This window comes from Lactuca saligna, chromosome 5 (assembly GCF_052625555.1).
Source record: "Lactuca saligna cultivar CGN05327 chromosome 5, ASM5262555v1, whole genome shotgun sequence".
In the NCBI taxonomy this organism is placed as follows: domain Eukaryota; kingdom Viridiplantae; phylum Streptophyta; class Magnoliopsida; order Asterales; family Asteraceae; genus Lactuca; species Lactuca saligna.
In genome coordinates, this window is record NC_136421.1 from 55,294,636 (window position 1) to 55,314,665 (window position 20,030).

At 31.9% G+C, this 20,030-nt stretch overlaps 2 protein-coding genes and 1 long non-coding RNA gene across 3 annotated transcripts; 2 read left to right on the forward strand and 1 right to left on the reverse strand.

Moving 5' to 3' along the window:
- Window positions 1–3,725: 3,725 nt before the first annotated feature.
- LOC145045299 (ubiquitin-like modifier-activating enzyme 5) lies at window positions 3,726–12,077 on the reverse strand. The gene is made up of 9 exons (XM_078993634.1): window positions 12,009–12,077; window positions 5,109–5,177; window positions 4,901–5,014; window positions 4,699–4,782; window positions 4,503–4,565; window positions 4,234–4,289; window positions 4,025–4,127; window positions 3,887–3,940; window positions 3,726–3,788 (listed from the first exon to the last, which is right to left on the reverse strand). Exons 1-9 carry the CDS (start codon window positions 12,075–12,077, stop codon window positions 3,726–3,728), a joined length of 675 nt encoding a protein of 224 aa, XP_078849760.1.
- A 141-nt stretch (window positions 12,078–12,218) lies between these two features.
- LOC145045300 (uncharacterized) lies at window positions 12,219–14,482 on the forward strand. Its single transcript, XM_078993635.1, has 3 exons — window positions 12,219–12,228; window positions 13,886–14,403; window positions 14,468–14,482. Exons 1-3 carry the CDS (start codon window positions 12,219–12,221, stop codon window positions 14,480–14,482), a joined length of 543 nt encoding a protein of 180 aa, XP_078849761.1.
- Window positions 14,483–14,493: 11 nt separating this feature from the next.
- Window positions 14,494–15,064, forward strand: LOC144998493 (uncharacterized). The gene is made up of 2 exons (XR_013660348.1): window positions 14,494–14,704; window positions 14,812–15,064. It is a non-coding gene; the product is annotated as an uncharacterized LOC144998493 (long non-coding RNA).
- The last annotated feature ends 4,966 nt before the right edge of the window (window positions 15,065–20,030 follow it).

Below are 20,030 nucleotides of genomic sequence, written 5' to 3' on the forward strand. Positions count from 1 at the left end.
AAAAAGATTTTATTTTCTTCTTTTCTACTTTTTATTTTTGCATAACATTTAGCTTAAGACATTAGCATTCATGCATTTTTGTTGTCTGTTTATTCTCACCTCTCTTGGATGCCATGGAACAGGTTCACAGTTATTGTATCATTATTGGTCCAGGATCTTGTTGCTATCTCACCCATCAAATTGGGACCACTAGCTGCAGTTTGGGATTTCATACTTGGGATCAGATGCTGGTAGCTTAAAGGGGTAAGTGATCATGGCCAGGTAGTTTCATGAAGAATTATGCATACAATACTAACAACTGTAGGATATACTATAGCAATGGGTGTTCTTAGCCTTGCGGTCACTACCGCGGAGAGGATCACACTTGATCATGTTTGAACTGTTAGGATGAAGCATTGGTGCTTGTCCCCGAGTAGAATCCATATCCGGTCTCTTTACATCACCATATCTTTTTGCGATTTTCTTAGAATTTAGAGAGTCTTTTAGTCCACATTTGGACATCTTCATTATCTTTGAAAAACCACAAGTTTGAAAAGGAGCCTACATTACATCTTTATGCTCCACACATGGTCATTTCCACACTTAGGCCATTCGGATTATATCATTACCCTTTCGGTTCCACCTACACACCTTTGGGAACCAAATTTTGAGTCAAAGGGTTTTATCATTACAAATTACAAAAAAAAAAAAAAAAAAAAACAAAACAAAAACAAAAACAAAATGAAGCATGCAAATTTTCAGTTGCAACTATCTTAGATAGGTGGCCGGTTCAATTATTGAACAAATTTTCCAACATCTTGGTCACCCGACGTTTGATATTCATTTGTATAGATCTGTTTTATTGTATATAGATCGAGTTGTTATTATTATTATTTTTTTTTCTTTTTCTTTCTCACAAATTGGTGATGTTAGAGAGACTGTCGAGTCGGATACTACAGGAGGTTTGGGCCAACACTAAGTGAACTGATTCCTACAACGGTGCCCGAGCGATTAAACCTAGTTACACATGAGAGAAACCGGCAAACGTGAGATCAGAGTGTACACTTAAAGAAGAGCTCCACCCGAGCCCATCCAGTTGCTTTCTCCCTACTACAGATGTTCTTCATTGTATACATGTTCCATTGAGGCTGCGACTGCTCATCCCTCCTTACTCACCTAAAGGAGTTGTCCTGGCTGTGGTTTATGGTTCCATTGTCATCGGATGAAAAAGTTGTGAGATAGCAACGAAATCAATTCTGACCATGTTGACTAACGTCGAACAGGTTCCGTGGTTCTATCCATTCTTTTTATTTCTAGGGTAGTTCATCCCAAGTTCATTTAGTCTTGTCTTACTTGAGGACAAGTAAGGTTTAAGCTTGGGGTGATTTGATAGCTTCATTTTATTTACTTATTTTTATAGTTTATTTTAGTACATTTCATTCGCATTTTAGTTAACTTTCATGCATATTTTCCCTTTTGTTATTTTTTATGACCATTTCGGGGTACTTTCTAGTTTCTTGAGCATTATTGCAGATTTTCTTGGAAACTAGCGGGGCGGCACTCTTGCGAGGCGATTGGGCTTGAAGGGAATTGGAGATTTCATGCTTGATGGCTATGAAGGTGATTCATGGGGTGGACTTGTCAATTGCTTGAAGGCTTGGAAGAATTGAGCTTTAAATTTGAAAGATGCGGAGGAACATTCAAGCGTATGAAAATTATTAATCGGGCGAGTTCACGAGCTTTGGAGGATTTAGAGAGGTCAAATTGGGCTTTAAATGAAGAAAAACTTGAAGAAAATGGGCTAGGAGGTGATTGGATTCGATCTGGGCTAGTGGGATATGCTTTAGAGGCCCAAAATCTCAAAGGAGCCCATGTCAGGTGCCACCCGCGCAACCCACCCGCGCAGCAGCACGCGGGTCGCGCAAGGCCCTGCAGGGGCAATTTCGGAAATCCTTCTTTTGGGCTATTTGAGGAAGGTTGGTGCCCATCTTTTGCATACACTTGCACATCCGATTTTTGGAGATTCTCTCTGGAGTTTTGGGGACTTTTGAAGGCCAAGAACCCTTGAAGAACATCATATTTTTACCTCTTGATTCTTGCTTAATGTTTGGTACAAATTTCTCTAACCTTGTTTCTTTGTGTTTAGCCATGCTTGGCTAAACTAATCTTGGTTGACTTTTGTTTAATCCTTTGAACTTTTGTTGAATGTTGAAGAATCCATGAACATGTTCTTGAATCTTTATGGAAATGTTTTGTGTTTTAACATCTTATCATTACTTGTATGTTTTAGTTCATGAGTTTAAATGTGTTTGTGGTGATTAGTTGGCTAATTTCTTGATTAAGTAAAGGATCCTCAAATTAGCAAGCAACAAATGATTTTTGTGTTGATTTTACTTCACACAATCATAAAAACATTTCCTCCAACATGGTGGTGAAAGCATTTGACCCCTCTTGGATTTGGTGACTTTTTGGTTCTTAATGCTAGTTGACTTTCACTAATTACATGCTATTTGGAATTAGTGACTTTGACTAAGGAAATTGTTATGAGCTTCTCTAGCCATTTCAACAATTAAGAAAAGTCTAGGTAATCTCAAGCTCCTTGGATTACTATAGCCAAAGTGAGGATTTAAAACAAGTATTGCACCATTGAATTCTAATGATATGTTCATCAAAAGTCAAAGTGAGAAAACTTTAAGTCAACCATCTTTCCCTTATTGATTTTACATCAAATTCTTATTTTTGTTGCAATTGTCTATTTAAATCATAGTTAATTCTAGTTAGCATCAAGTATTCAAAACACCAAAACCCCCCATTTTATTTTTATTGTTATTTTACAAGTATTTTTACAAAGAGATTTTTCATAGAGTTAGAAATTGAACCAATCTCCGTGGATTCGATCCCTTTACCACTATACACTATTTTAGTGTGTAACATTTAGGGTTATTATTTGTGTTGGCCTCGACAACCACCATATACTTAGTTGAATCTTTTGTTATTTTAGGCTAGCAATGATATTGTCATCACTTTACTAAAATGATGCAACGAGATGATTATGTTGATAATCAGATCTGTAGACAAATAAGAAGTTCATTGGAAAACTGTTTATTGATATTAATATACTAGGTGTAAAACCCGTGAAAACCACGGGTAAAATAAATTTTATTTTTCAATCATATTTATTCTTAAAAAAAATTATCAGCTTTCATCTATGATTTCTAATTAAAATTGTACTGAAACTGAGATCAAGAGAAAAGTTTTGTTGAAACTGAGATCAAAAGAAAACTTTACTAAAAAAAACTAAAAAAATGACTATTTAAGTTCAAACATACAGAAAATACCAAAGATATATAAAATCATTATAATCAATTTTGATTTTTGAACATGAGGTACCAGGAGAGCCAAATGCCCCTTTCCGTCCTAAAAGTGTCAAAGCTAACTTGAATTTCAAAAAAAATATATTCCTAAATAATTCTAGTTTGAATACATACAAAATTATGTCACTTAAAAATAAAATGTCCACTTCTAAAAATCATAATATAAAGTATAATGCTATTACGCTTACCATTTCAAACCAAATTCTTCTATCTTTTGGCCATTGACTATCAAAAATTCAAGTTTTAATATCACTTTATTCAAATAAATCCCCAATTTGAGAAATATCATGAATATTAAATTCTTTTTTCATGTATTTTTACTTTATGACCAAAATACCCTTATCCTTCAAAAACACCAAAACCATCTCGAGACTATTCACATTCTTTTGCTCCAACATGTGCAATTATTTTGAGTGGCTCGTAAAATTTTCCCATCTGATTAGTAACACGGAGTTAGAACTAAGAAAAGCGCATTCTATAGAAAAATATTTGATAATTGCAGATCTTATGACCATATTAGATAGATGACTTACCTTAAAAAATAGAACCTTATCCATATGTTGCGACTTGAACTTCCACCATTGTCTCTATATTTAACAAAAACATACCGTTTCAATTACTTGCAGATTGTAATACAATTTAATCACTTGTTACCAAAAAGGACCAATTACCTGGCCACCTAATAAACTCTCTAAAAAGTCAAGAGGCAAGTATAGAGTTCTGGGATCATAATTTTCATTACCATGGGATCTCTTCTTGGCATCCTTCAGGGTTCTACTCAACAAAAAGTTTTCATCAATACAATATAATACCAAAAGACCAACATAGAAATCAATTAAACTGCTTTTTTGTAGAAACCACAAAGAGAAAGGAAGAAAACGGTATTAATCCACTGCGTACCGCCTTCAATTTTGAATATGATTTGTTATTGATTTCCTGCGATGCAACATCAAATATATTTACATTTGTCCCTGATTTTATGCATTCTTAATTATAATAATTCTTGATGAATTCTTGCTTATTTTAAGAGAATAATTGAAAGGAATAGAAAAACTCTAACAATATTAAACAAATTAGACAGTGAAAGTAAGTCACAACTTACAAAAAATATATATATATATGATCTTATTAGTTTTGTTCAAATATTACCTCAAGAACAACATCCATATTTATTTCTGATAAAGTTTGGATAGCAGCATCAGTCTTAGTAACCTGAAAAATATACATGTTACAACTTATATACAATAGTACTTTACAACCCTAACAATGTTATGATAAATTATTATAATCGCATCCACACCTATTCAGGGAGGAAAAGTAACATATTCATGTTGGCTAACTCCACAGTTTCATAATCATGCAACAAAAGACGACCTATACAATATCTTGTAAGCATTTCAACAACAACACTCCCTACCCCACCAATACCCTATACAAAGAACAATATTGAAATATGTAACCAAATGAAGTATGAAATATTAAGATTCTAATGGAAGGGTAGTTTAGTCTAAAGAATGATGAATTGAAAAGATGGAGTCAGTACAAACAGCTATGGCAACTGAAAAATCCCATATTCTTTCGTAATTGTCCACAATACCCATCCGCTGCAGTGCCATGAGCCTGCTATAAGGGTTGATGTCTACAACCTCTACACTCATATCCTGACATCAAATCAAAATCATCATTACGATCACTTTGGTTTACAGAAATTAGTTGTAGCTGATATAGAGTATAGATCCAGTCAAAAGTCAAAACCTTGACTTTTGATCGGCGAGTTGTTCCAGCCATTGCAAGAATGATGAGATTCTCTACACAAAATTGAATCTGCCACCACAAAAGTCATAATTAATAGCAACAAAGGTGAAATGTATCAGAATTCATTAACTTATTATGCTAAAGGCATGCTGACATTTCAACTGAACATAGTTAGATAAGCATTCTGTTAAGTTAGTGGGATTACTAATTAGTATGAAAGAAACAAAAATCATGCAATTGATCGATTGAAACTACCAGTAACTTTATTATGCATATGCATGTCCTATAATCAGATTAGCTTCAAAGACACACACACACACACACACACACACATATATATATATATATATATATATATATATATATAATCAGATTAGCTTCAGAGACATATATAAAAGTAACATTGTGTAAGTTAGATGCGATGGATTTCGCACAAGTAACAAAATTGAATAATTTAGTTTTCGTTTGTTTTTATTCCGATCTAGAAGAACATGCATTAACTGATTAACGAAAAGGTTAAAAATCCTAATAAGAAATTTTGGGTTTTGCAAGCATCGATATTAACCCCTTGATTCGCAACATTTCTAACACGAAAACCACACCAGATTAATCGATTTCTTTTGAACTTAATAAGGAACAAATAGACTACATGCAATTCAAGAAAAAGATGAATTTAAATTTTACAGGAAGTTACTTGATCAATGGAAGCTTGATGAGATGGATCCAACGATAAGTATAAGGGAAGAACCCTAGAAATCAAAACTTACTAACAACGAACGATCAAACTCTTGCCTCATTCCGAAGGAGAATTCTTGAGCGAGAGAGGTAAAATAAGAAACCCCACTAAAAGAATGATGGAGGGGAGATGGTGGTGGTGAAGATGACCGACGAAAAGTTTTGTTGAAAGAGAGAGATTTTTGAAAACCTAATCACATTCCATGTAAAATTGCATAAGCAAAACTGATTCGAATCCTCTTTGTTACAGATAGAAACAGGGAGCTAAAAAAAAAGGAAGTAATAAATTGATTTCGCGAATGATTTATTGTTGATTACAGGGATTTCAATTTGAACTTTGAATTTGATTTGAGCGTGGAGAGGAGGAAACTAAATAGTAGGGCTTGGGCAGAAAGGAAGAAGAGGGTAATATCGGAAATTCACTTAGATGTTTTTGGCGGGATAAATCTATTGGGAGGGGCTAATAGAATGCCACTTGGCAAAATTGCTCTTATTTATTAGATTAGGGATAATTACCTACCTGATTTCACTTTTCATTATCTAATATGGAATTTTCAAATCATATATAGTAATCATTTTCAAAACATGCAATCCAAAAGCAACCGAAGAAAAAATAATTTTGCTTATGAATTTGTTAATGGTTTGTTTGCTATCTTGATATGATTTATTTTAGTCTTTGTGTTTGGTCTTATAATTTGTTGTGATTATTGCAGTTTATGTGTTCCTTAATTTATAAATTGCGCACTTGTCTTTTAATTTTTTAGTAATCTTAAATATTACTAAAAGATAAACTTTATGACATCATCTTAAATAATCTGGACCATTGATTGTATTTCAATCTTATTTTTTCCACCCTTAGATCAAATTGCTGACATCATCTTCCCCATATGGAATGTATTTAATTCCAATAAATGATTTTCAATCATCAATCAATAACTTACATTCGTTGAAATGGAATGTATTTAATTCCAATAAAAACTTACCATATTTTACATCTTGAATTTTCAGTTATGAAGATTTTAATATGATCAATTTTAAAAATATATTACTAACAAATCATTTCAAATAAGGCCTTAATATCAACCATTAATATAAATCCATTTATATTAGTAAACCAGTAATATAAAATCTTTTTTTATTAGGAAATCATTTATACCGAAAAATCATATTCAAATCATCACATACATATACGATTCATCATTGAATCCGCGACTCACATTTATTTTCAATCGTTTCTTTTCTTCAAACATTCTCATACAACATCGTTAATATTGCTTATAACTTCCATCATCATTTTCTGCTATCAACATTCGCTCTTGTGTGTTAGAAGGTCAGTACCTTCTTTCGTTTTTTATATTTTTTTCGATCATTTTTTGCTCCTATATCAAATGTATGTATTCATATATTTCGATTTTCTTTGTCACAAATTACATGAAATCAGTTAACTACTTTTCTGAAACTTTTCAAATAAACATGAAAAGGTATTAGGTACCTTTAACAAAACAAAAATTAACTATCCTGGGAAGTGACATTAATTACGAAAATTTTACTTTTATATATTAGAGATGATTATGATTTTTTTTTTAATTTTTATGTCATAAGAATCCGGTTAATTTTGGCATGATTTTAAAATATCATTGAAATTATTATGTTTTTATATATCATATCAACCTACTTTTTTATCTTCGTATAGTAACAATAAAATTTATTAATTTACACAACAAATATAGATATTTCAAATTTTGTAATATTATTATACCTTACAGAATATAACTCCTTCCAAAATAAATTTTCGTCAGTAATTTCATCCATAATTTCAACAAATTTAAATTTGTATTTTCTTTATATAATTTTTTTAATGATCCAGATTTTTTTTTCTCCAAAAGTATATCAAACATTTACGTTTTAGATAATGCTGCCCTATTATAATTATTATTTTCCAAAAGTATATCCATTTAATGAGGAATTTGATATAATAAAGGAAGTGAATGTTAATTAAAATGAGATATATATTCCATAATTATTACATGAGTTTATTAAAAAAATTAATATCAAGGTGTAAACATTAAACATTTTGAAAGTGAAATTTCAGAATACATACAAACGATAATGTTGTACAATGAAATATAAAAAGTGAATAGACTAAAAAAAACACTATTAAAGCAGTCAATCTTGAAAATAACATAGTTATGAAAAATTATAAAGTAAGATTAAAATTATAAGATATTAGGAGATTTGTAAATAGTACATTTAGTAAAAGCGTTACGGTTATTAGAAAAAATAAGAGCGTTAAGATTACTGAAAATACAATATATAAACTAAATTATCACAATAGTAATGAAATGTGATTATTTGATATTTCATATAATTGACAGATATATCAAATTAAATTAATATACTAAAATTATTCAAAGTTGCGTCAAAACTAATGCAAAATTTTTACGAACACTAAATAAATAAGAACAAACATAAAAGCTAGCATTTATATTTATAATCAATTTAAAATAAACCAATTATAATTTAGAAAAGAATCTCCATTGATGATATACTAAAATTAAATCTATATAACATTTAACATTTTATAAATTATATTACATAACTTTATTTGAATAAATGAAATAGTTGTTAATATTTAATGCAATAGAAAAAACGGTATATTGATTGTCAATATATGTTTAAATTAGTTAACATTATTATGCAATGAACGTCTAATTAAAATGCTTATAAATATATAAATATTATAACTATAAATATATAATTCGTTTAACAAAGTAATTTGTTAAACGAACGAACATGAACAAGAAAATCTCGTTCGTTTATCCGTTCGTGTTCGTTTGTTATTTGGCTAACTTAAACGAACAAACATGAACAAGACCTTGTTCGTGTTCGTTTGGTTCGTTTACAGCCATATTTGTGAGTGTGATCATGAACACCAAGCACGGTACATAATGTCTAAAAAATTAGTTCTCTTCAAGAATTATAGTTGAGCTATTTAAGATAAAAACACAAGAGGGACATGCATATTGCATAATCCTTGATGTTAGTTATGTCATTGGATGTGTCCAGGAGAAGTATTTCTTTGTCATTTGCGTTGCTAGCCATGGAGAAAGAGGAGAGAGGAGAATTGACAATAAGTAGGTCAACAAGAATATAAAGAAGATAAAGGGAAGTGTTGGGGATGACTATATTAAGATTTTTCGCTTTGATACAATGTAACACAATGATTTTCGTATAAAAATATATCTTCACACTTGTAAAATAGGGCTTCATTAATACAAACTAGTGTGTGAACCCGTGGTTAACCACGGGTCACGTTAGTTGTTTTTTTACCCCTGTTTCGTAAATGGTAAATGCATTCTTTTATTATTGTTATTAAAAATATGATAACTACTTTCTCTAAGCAGAACAGTTATATGAGTAGTGTATTTGATAGTGTCGTTAACGTTACATAAGATAATGTTTTATATTTGTGTTGCAAATTATGAAGATGAGGGCTAATGAGATTTGTAACTCTTCTCGTTTTTGAAATAATCCGATGAGATCTGTAAGTCTTCTCATTTCTGAAATATGGTGAACAACATTTTTGGCAAGAGAATGCAAAGTTCGTATTAAAAGGGTAATATGAAAGATTAAATCTTACTTTTGTTGGCATAAAGATCAAGTCAATGATACCATGTAACTATATTTAAAAAAAAGTTGAAAAGATAGACGACAGATAATTTAGAAATGACCATTTTTGTAATAGATTATTGCTATAAGGGCCATTTATGTAACATATTTATTATAGTGAAATATTATAGGGAAAGAGTATGATGTAATTACAAAGTAAAACAGGATAATCGATGGTGGCCGAAACGTCAAACACAAATTTTGGAAACTAAGAAAGAATGAGTTAATACGATGGTGGTGGGTATTTGCACATGTTCATAAAGATTGGAGAAAGTTGCTACGATATGAGAGCGAGAAAGAGTTTACAATTGGCATACCTTATGAGTTGGAATTGTTTGAGTCCAAATTGTAAGTGCTTGGAGGAAAAGACGGTGGACGCAAGGTTTCTGAAACGAAGAAGGAAAGGTACATTAGTTGCTATTTTTTTGCTGCCATTTTTTAAAATGTTAAATTCATTCAATTATTATTGTTACGTAAAGGGAATGGTTTAAATGGTGCTAAATATATGATAAATGTTTCCATTTTGGCTACTTTTTTTCACTCTGGCTATTTGGAAAAATAAATGTTTATATTAATCCATGACTCATCAACATGAAGGATATCTCAGCTTAGAGTATTGGATCAATTGTAACACAAACTGTAATTAATAAACTTAAGTAAATAAAATTTGGCCGTAAAAAAAAAAAAAAAAAAAAAAAAAAAAAAAAAAAAAAAAAAAACTATCCAATATATGTAACTTTTTAAATGTTTGAATATTTTAAATAGAAATATCTTGTGAATTCAAGTAGAAGGACATTTATTTTTGCCGTATTAATTAAAGCCCAAATATATCATATTAACTAAATTCCAAAAAAGTTTATTTAAAATATAATTAGTCTACAACTTGTTTATTTTAGTAAAATATAAACAAAAAAAAATCAAGCAGTTACGTAAACTAAGAATAGCCATTCAAAAACCAGCATTAGATATCAAGGTGAATGAATTTTCTATTATTTTTGGCATTTGCACCTCATACCTGATCATTCAGTTTAAAAATTAATAAATATATATAAATACCAATTATACCCCTGATCGTGGATGAATCTGATATTTGTTTGTTTTGTATATATACCATTAGTATATCAGATTATTATAAAAAAAAAAAAAAAAATACCAATTATACCCCTGACCTTGGATACCATTAGTATAATAGATTACTTTCAAAAAGCAAATACCAATTATACCTCCGTCCATGGTTTTATACACAACAATTTGAAGAAAATAAGAAGTGGGTTTCATCCGATCATTCAAAAATATTATTTGGAACAATTTGATTTTTTACTACTTAGGTGTTTAACAGTTTAAAGGAAATTACATATTACAGTTCCTTCTTTCTTAATTTTCCATATTTAATTACTTTTTATCAAAAGAAATTTTTTTATTTAGCTTCTGACTTATACTTTAATTGTTCGAACATCAATTGTTCATTACCACCCATATATGTTTTCATTGGTAAAATTTTAGTAAGGTCACCTCGTGCTTGTTTGTATTAAAACATTTTTCTGTCAAGTGTCAATTATGATTATCAAAGTAAATGAAGATGTTAGATTAAAGGTGTAAATATTGTACATTCGTTTATTTCTATCAGACATTGTACTTGGCTTTCAATGTTTGTTTGTTGCTATTAAGAAAAACTATCAAGTGGAAATATTAATAACTCGATGACACTATCACAATATTGAAAAATTACCCAAATTACCCTTCATGGATGCTTATAGGTTCTCAATTCATGGCCAAGAATTTTTTCTAGTAAGAAGTTCTGAACTTAAATATATTAACGTTTACTTGTACTTTATCCTTCTTTAAATTCATGAAATATTGTGTCTGCAGATTTGGCCATTAAGGTAACAGAGAAACACTATTTTTGCACAATTTCAGAAAGAGTCAGAAAAAATCGACTCAATGTTTGAGTATACGAGAGAGGAAGAGAACGCATTTCATATGTTATGAATCACAAATTAAACCCTGGTTGATGAAATTGGAGACAATTCTATTTTTGTAGAAATTCAGAATGAGAGAGAAAAAGTTGTCTTACTTTGTGCGTATAAGAGACAGGAAGAGATTGATTTGATATCTTATGAATTAGAAATTAAAACCTAATTGCTGAAAGTGGAGATAATTTTCATGATTCATCTTCAAGCCTTAGGATTTGGAAGAATCGGATGTTGGTTATTTTCTGTTGTTGAGGAATTAAGCCGTTTTTTGCCCATTAGGAACATGATTGGAGAATTATTTTAGAAATCATCGATTTGATATCTTATGAATTTTAGAAATTAAACCCTAATTGATGAAAATGGAGATAATTTTCATGATTCATCTTCAAGCCTTAGGATTTGAAAGAATCGGATGTTAGAAAATCATGGGACCATTCTGTAAATGAACATATATATTGTTATCATTTAAATCCAAATATTATGGCAAGTATATAAGATTGTTGATGGACCAATATTCACTTACCATTTGTGGCTTGAGTTCCCGGTTTGACTCAAGATCCCTTCCATCTTTCACATTAGGGTTTATCTCCATCTATAAATATATGTGATGAGGAGCAAATCAAAAAGGATGAGATTAATTCACAAATTCGTTTTCCTTGAGTGCTAAGGGTTCTTAGAGTTGTCTTGAGATCAACTGGAAAACCAAGCTTGTTCTTCAGATCCAAAATCTTCAATGGAAGCAGGTACACAATCTCCTTCACGTATTTTCTTTTATCCAGATTCGAGAGTTTAAGATCTGGTCTTGAAAGCTTCCGCATATATAGAGAAAGTTAATAAAAAATTTCTTACAATTGGTATCAGAGCCTTCTCGAATTTGATAATTGAAATTTTCTGTTGGTTTAAGATCTCTAACATTATATTTGAAACATACCTGTTCTTCGTTACGTCTAGAACTATTTATTTCATCAGATGCTTGTTTTTTTTGACTGTCGATGAATAACGAAGGATGTAATATATATATATATATATATATATATATATATATATATATATATATATATATATATATATATATATATATATATATATATATATATATATATATATATATTTGTACTGAGATTGCTTCTTGCTCCAAAAGAAAAGCAAAACTTTAAATATTATACGATTATTGATATTAAAGGCACTGTATCTTTACTGTTTTGTTACTGATTTACAATTGTCCAAACAAATGTTTAACTAATAAGTTTGATAGTGACTATTAAAGTTTGTCATGCCAATGCTATGTATTATGTTTTATATATATATTTTTTGTCTTTTGTGAATGGCTATTGATATTTTTGCTTATGTACATATTAGATAAAATTAATAAGTATTATTTGTGCCAATACAACTTTAAATTAACATGCAAATATTTGTGGATTGTAATTTGTCTTGAAGTCGTAAGTTGTTTTGGAGACCACATATACATGCACTTTGTTAAAATAAATAAATGTCTTTAGCCTTTGTGTTTATATTATCTTTGGTTTTGATCTGCACATATAATGCACATATATTCTCTAAGCTTTAATTATTATTTGACTTTGCCGTGTATATGATTTAACGAAGCAGTTTTTTTTTATGTGATAATGTTTACTGTTGTTAGCATGTCTGCAATTTAACTACGTTAGTGTGCATGCAATTTAATTAAAGAGCTACATTTTTATTCGATAAGCACTGTTAATGATATTTGAATTTATTATCAGTTGTTTTTTTTTTATGAAATTATTTTGGTCGTCAATAAATTGACATTATTTATTTTCTTGGCAAATTTATTGACGCAAAGTGCAAAGTGATGTTTTTTTGTGAAAATTAATTTTCTAAGAATCTAAATATTACGGTTTATGTGTTTATTATTGCGGATATCAATCGACCCAAAGGTAGGTTGATATTTTGACGAATAAAAATAAATATGATAATGAATATACGACAATTATTTTTTGGTTACATGTCGTTAACAAGTCAATCCAAAGAGAGGCTTGTTAAACGGGATGAATTATTGTCAAATATTATTATTAAAATTTTATGGTTTATGTGTTTGTCAATACGGATATTAATCGACCCAAAGGTAGGTTAATATTTGGTTGGATAAACATACATATATATAGTGGTAAATATATGATAATTTTTGGGTTTCATGTAATTAATTAGTCAATCCAAAGAGGGACTTATTGATTAACATGTTTTATTGTCAATATTTTTACTACTTAAACAAGATATCTCTTAAAAGTTAATATTGTTGTTCAAAGACTTGATATTAATGTTGTGTTGATACCTTGTGATGTCATAATTTGAATTTATTGATTATAATTATGGTTTAATGAGCATAAAAACTAATTAATATTTTGTTCTGAAATACAGCAAATACTAATTGTGGTATAATATCTTCCAACTTGAATCACATTCCAGTTCTCAATGGGACTAACTTCAAGGAATGGAAAGAGAACATTATGTTAGTTCTCGGCTGCATGGATCTTGACCTTGCACTTCGGATTGAGCAACCCATCCTTACTGCCACAAGTTCAGTGGAGAATAAAAGGGATGCTGAAAAATGGGATCGCTCAAATCGCATGAGTCTAATGATCATTAAGCGCGGCGTTCCAGAAGCCTTTAGAGGTGCAAACGAGCAGTCTATTAATGCTAAAGATTTTCTTGCTGAAATTGAACAACGTTTTGCAAAAAATGATAAGGTTGAAACAAGTACTTTTTTGCAAAAGTTGATTTCAATGAAGTATAAAGGCAAAGGAAACATAAGGGAGCACATCATGGAGATGTCTCATCTTGCTTTAAAACTTAAGGCATTGAAATTAGAAATTTCTGATGATTTTCTAATTCATTTGGTATTTCTTTCTCTTCCTGCACAATTTAACCAGTTCAAGGTCAGTTACAACTGCCAAAGGGACAAATTGACTCTTAATGAGCTCATTTCCTTTTGTGTGCAAGAAGAAGAAAGGATGAAGCAGGAAACAACTGAAAGTGCTCATTTTGCTAGTACTTCTAAAGGTAAGGGCAAAAGAAATAGAAAAGAAGCTGCTAATAAGGGACCAATGCAAAAGAAAGAACATTTAGGCAATGATCAAAAGAAAAAGGAATCGGGACCTCCTAAATGCTTCTTTTGTCAAGAGCCTGGTCACTTGAAGCCGGATTGTCCAAAATACCACGCTTGGCGAGTTAAGAAAGGTATAATCTGTGCTTTGGTCTGTTCTGAGGTTAATTTAGTTTCTGTACCTAGAAATACTTGGTGGATAGATTCTGGTGCTACTACTTACGTAAGTGTTTCTATGAAGGGTTGCCTGAACTACCGAAAACCAAATGATGTTGAAAGATATATCTATGTGGGTGATGGCAAGCAGGTAGAAGTCAAAGCAGTTGGCACATTTCGTTTATTACTAGATACTGGTTTTTATTTGGATTTTCAAGACACTTGCATTGTACCGTCTTTTAGACGCAATTTGGTTTCTGTTTCTAAATTGGATAAATCTGGTTATTATTGTTCTTTTGGAAATGGTGAATTTAGTTTGTCTTTAAATTCAAATGTTATCGGTACTTGTTCTCTAACGTATTGTGATAAGTTATATATGCTTGATATTGTTACTTCATATAATGAAACCTTGCACGTGGATTCACGTGGTATTAAGCGAAAATTAAATAATGAAAATTCAGCAACATTATGGCACAAACGCTTAGGCCATGTCTCAAAAATGAGAATGGATAGGCTTGTGTCAGATGGAGTGTTAAGTAACCTCAACTTCACAGATTTGAAAATTTGTGTTGAATGCATCAAGGGAAAACAGACAAAAACCAAAAGATTAGATGCCACTAGGTCTTCAGATGTCTTAGAATTGATACATACAGATATTTGTGGACCATTCCCTTCGGCTTCTTGGAATGGTCAACTATATTTTATATCATTCATAGACGATTACTCACGTTATGGGTATCTATATCTTACTCATGAAAAATCTCAGTCACTGGAAGTGTTTAAATCTTTTAAACTTGAAGTTGAGAACCAACTTAATAAAAAGATTAAATGTGTTAGATCTGACCGTGGTGGTGAGTACTATGGTAGATATGATGGATCAGGTGAACAACGTCCAGGACCTTTTGCTAAATTCCTAGAGGAATGTGGAATCGTCCCTCAATACACAATGCCAGGTTCGCCTAGCATGAATGGTGTATCTGAAAGACGCAACAGAACTCTTAAGGATATGGTAAGGAGTATGATAAGTCATTCTACTTTACCAGAGTCACTCTGGGGTGAAGCACTTAAGACTGCAGCTTACATTCTTAATAGAGTACCAACTAAAGCAGCTGTTAAAACACCTTATGAGCTTTGGACAGGGAAAAAGCCTTGTTTAACTCATCTTCGTATTTGGGGATGTCCAGCTGAGGCAAGGCCTTATAGGCCGAATGAAAAGAAATTGGACTCCAAAACAGTTAGCAGCTACTTCATTGGCTATTCTGAACGATCCAGGGGTTATAAGTTTTATGATCCTGCAACAAAATCAATTTTTGAAACAGGAACTGCAACGTTTTTTGAGGATGTTGAGTTTGGGGGGAGAAATAAGGTTAGAGACATTGTCTTTGAGGAGGAATCAATCTCGATTCCTACTGTTACTTTTGACGATACACAAATTAATGTGTCTGTCGGAGAAGAAGTCATTCAGGAACCTCAACAAGACAATGTTAGTCACTCTCCTGTTCATAATGAACAACCTCAACAACCTCAACTTAGGAGATCCACTAGAGAAAGGAGAAGTGCAATCCCTTCGGATTTCCATGTATATCTCCAAGAAAATGAAGAACCAGATGGAATGATTGAAAATGATCCAATCAACTTCTCTCAGGCCATGCAAAGTTCAAATTCTCAAAAGTGGATTGATGCCATGAACGATGAGTATAAGTCCATGCAAGACAATAAAGTTTGGGAACTTGTTCCATTACCTGAAGGTACAAAGCCTATTGGTTGCAAATGGATTTTTAAGACCAAAAGGGATTCAAAAGGTAATGTGGAAAGACATAAGGCACGTCTTGTAGCTAAGGGCTATACTCAAAAGGAAGGAATTGATTTTAAAGAGACATTCTCTCCGGTTTCATCAAAAGATTCTTTTAGGTTGATCATGGCATTAGTTGCACATTACAATCTTGAGTTACATCAGATGGACGTTAAGACAGCGTTTCTTAATGGTGACATTGATGAAACTATATATATGGTGCAACCAGAAAACTTTGTATCGAAAGACTCAAAGGAAATGGTTTGCAAACTAAATAAATCTATCTATGGACTCAAGCAAGCCTCCCGTCAGTAGTACCACAAGTTTCATCAAATCGTTGTCTCATATGGTTTTGAGGCAAATATAGTAGATGATTGTGTATATCACAAGTTCAGTGGGAGTAAATACATCTTTCTGGTCTTGTATGTTGATGATATATTACTTGCCACCAATGATTTAGGGGTCTTATATGAGACCAAGAAATTTCTTTCAAAGCATTTTGAGATGAAAGATCTTGGGGACGCCTCATTTGTATTAGGAATCCAAATTCAACGAGACAGATCTCGTGGAATTCTAGGATTATCACAAAAGAGCTATATTGAAAAGATCCTTGAAAGATTTGGCATGCAAAACTGCAAACCAGGCGACACCCCTATTTCTAAAGGAGACAAATTCAGTCTCGATCAATGCCCTAAAAATGACTTTGAATTTAAAGAGATGCAGAAGATTCCTTATGCATCGGTTGTTGGGAGTCTTATGTATGCTCAAGTGTGTACACGTCCCGACATATCTTTCATTGTAGGGATGTTGGGAAGATATCTAAGCAACCCAGGTATGGACCATTGGAAAGCAGCCAAATGGGTTTTGAGATATCTACAGAGAACAAAAGACTACATGCTCACATATAGGAAATCAGATGTTTTGGAGATCATTGGGTATTCTGATTCTGATTTTGCTGGATGCCAAGACAGTTATCGATCCACATCAGGCTACATTTACTTATTAGCAGGAGGAGCTATTTCATGGAAGAGTGCTAAACAAACTTTAGTAACTTCTTCCACCATGGCGGCAGAATTTGTAGCATGTTTCAAGGCATCAGATCATGCAATATGGCTGCGGAACTTAGTCACGGGGCTGCGTATTATTGGTGTTGAAAGACCACTAAAGTTGTATTGTGACAATAAGTCAGCAGTGTTGTATTCCAACAACAACAGAAGTTCCACAAAGTCAAGACATATTGACATTAAGTTTCTTATTGTTAAAGAAAGAGTGCAAAATGGAAAAATCGCAATAGAGCACATCGGGACAAACTCCATGATAGCGGATCCGCTCACAAAGGGATTACCTCCCAAGGTCTTTCATGAGCATACTACACACATGGGTGTGATAAATATTGATGATATTTTGTTTTAGTGGGAGTTTTTCAATTTATTTTTGGGTGCTTTATTTTGGTTTAAGAACAATTATGTTTTTCTGTACAGATTTAAGAATTCGATAAATTTCATTATTAGTTGCACTTATTTGAAGTTTGATCTCACTTCAAGTTAAAGAGGAACTCGTCGGAAATCAATTTTGATTTTGTGACCACGCATCATGTTTAATCTATGTCGTTAGTTATACTTATATATGTGACCATTGATGGTTTAGTTACGTAAATTGTAACAAAGACCGCATTGATCCTATACAGTTATGATTAATGGACAAGACTGTTTAAGGGTACCAATATCATGATAACATACATTAAAGCGCTAATATGGTTATATGTACGTTTATATATTCATGGTCCAGTGGGAGATTGTTAGAAAATCATGAGACCATTCTGTAAATGAACATATATATTGTTATCATTTAAATCCAAATATTATGGCAAGTGTATAAGATTGTTGATGGACCGATATTCACTTACCATTTGTGGCTTGAGTTCCCGGTTTGACTCAAGATCCTCAAGATCCCTTCCAACTCTCACATTAGGGTTTATCTCCATCTATAAATATATGTGATGAGGAGCAAATCAAAAAGGATGAGCTTAATTCACAAATTCGTTTTCCTTGAGTGCTAAGGGTTCTTAGAGTTGTCTTGAGATCAACTGGAAAACCAAGCTTGTTCTTCAGATCCAAAATCTTCAATGGAAGCAGGTACACAATCTCCTTCACGTATTTTCTTTTATCCAGATTCGAGAGTTTAAGATCTGGTCTTGAAAGCTTCCGCATATATAGAGAAAGTTAATAAAAAATTTCTTACATCGGATGTTAGTTGTTTTCCGTTGTTGAGGAATTAAGCCGTTTTTTGCCCACTGGAAACATGATTGAAGAATTATTTCAGAAATCATCAATATTTACATATCAACAAACCTTTTTTGTCGATGTTTTTGCCCAAATTCAGAAAGATCGGAGAAACTCCATGATTTAATTGATAACTGTGTGCATATGAGAGATAGAAAGAGATTGCAATTGACATGCCTTTTGAGTACGAACAGTTGCAGAGATATAGAAACGAAGAAAGAGTTGCAGAGAATGGGAGACGAAGAAGGAGAAGTTCTAAGAATTTGGGTCGTTGGAAGGATGGAATGGGAATATTGGATTGGGCAAGAAGGCAGTTGGTAATTTACAGTACGAAAAGTGTGAATGCCTACACTATTGTGGTTAAAATGTCAAAAAGATGAAGTTTACTGTTGATAAGCACGTTGGATTTTAATATTTGTGGCTAAAATGTCAAAAAGATGAAGTTTATTGTTGATAAGCACGCTAGATTTTAATATATGTATATAATACGAACAAGGCCGTTCTTAGGGAGAAATATATATAATACTAACAATTTCCGATTTACGACATCAATACACTCTCTTGGTCATTGGTGCTCCACGCTTAACTATAACGTAGTGGTCTTAGGGTGACTGTGAACTCGAGTAATTATGAATATAATTTACCCTTTTTCACATTCCCCCTCCCCCAGTTGTTTCCAACTACAACAACAGCCTAGCTTTGTCATCGACTTGTTCCCATCTCAACGACTAGATTCCCAATCGTGTTTGTGTTCAACATTTCCTCCGAATTCCTTTATAGGTCTCCCGATACAACTCATGTTCTATACCCTAAAATACTTTAAAAAACTAAAAGTAATCTTATAAATTAGCAATAAAACAAAAAAATATTTAAGAAAAATAAAATAAAGATAAATTTACCATCTATATAATTTAACAGATTTCCGAACCTTAAAAAGTTTTATACAATTTCATTTTATTTCTTACCTATGAAACGCATAACATATTACATTTTTTCTTTTTCAGTTTCATATCTTCTAGACTTGCTATCCGACTATCCGTTTATGACCATATTCCACGAGAAAGTCAAGATTTGGGCTTTGTACGGAGAATGCATTCCACGCTCCAGCAAACGCGTGTGGAAGGAAGGCATTTCATTGAGATTAAAACCTCTCTCTACATGAATTAGGCCTCTCCTCTCCAACTGCGCGCATTACGCACCCTTTTCTCTCCTTTATTTGTGGATTGAGGT

Bases quoted from the DNA above. Each gene is read 5' to 3' on its own strand.
- LOC145045299 (XM_078993634.1), bottom strand. From the start codon at position 12,077: ATGGAGATAAACCCTAATGTGAAAGATGGAAGGGATCTTGAGTCAAAC. The intron at 5,015-5,108 runs GTTTTGACTTTT...ATTTGATGTCAG, and splicing joins CTCGCCGATCAAAAGTCAAG to GATATGAGTGTAGAGGTTGT. The intron at 3,941-4,024 runs GTAATTGGTCCT...TGTTAAATATAG, and splicing joins AGAGTTTATTAGGTGGCCAG to AGACAATGGTGGAAGTTCAA.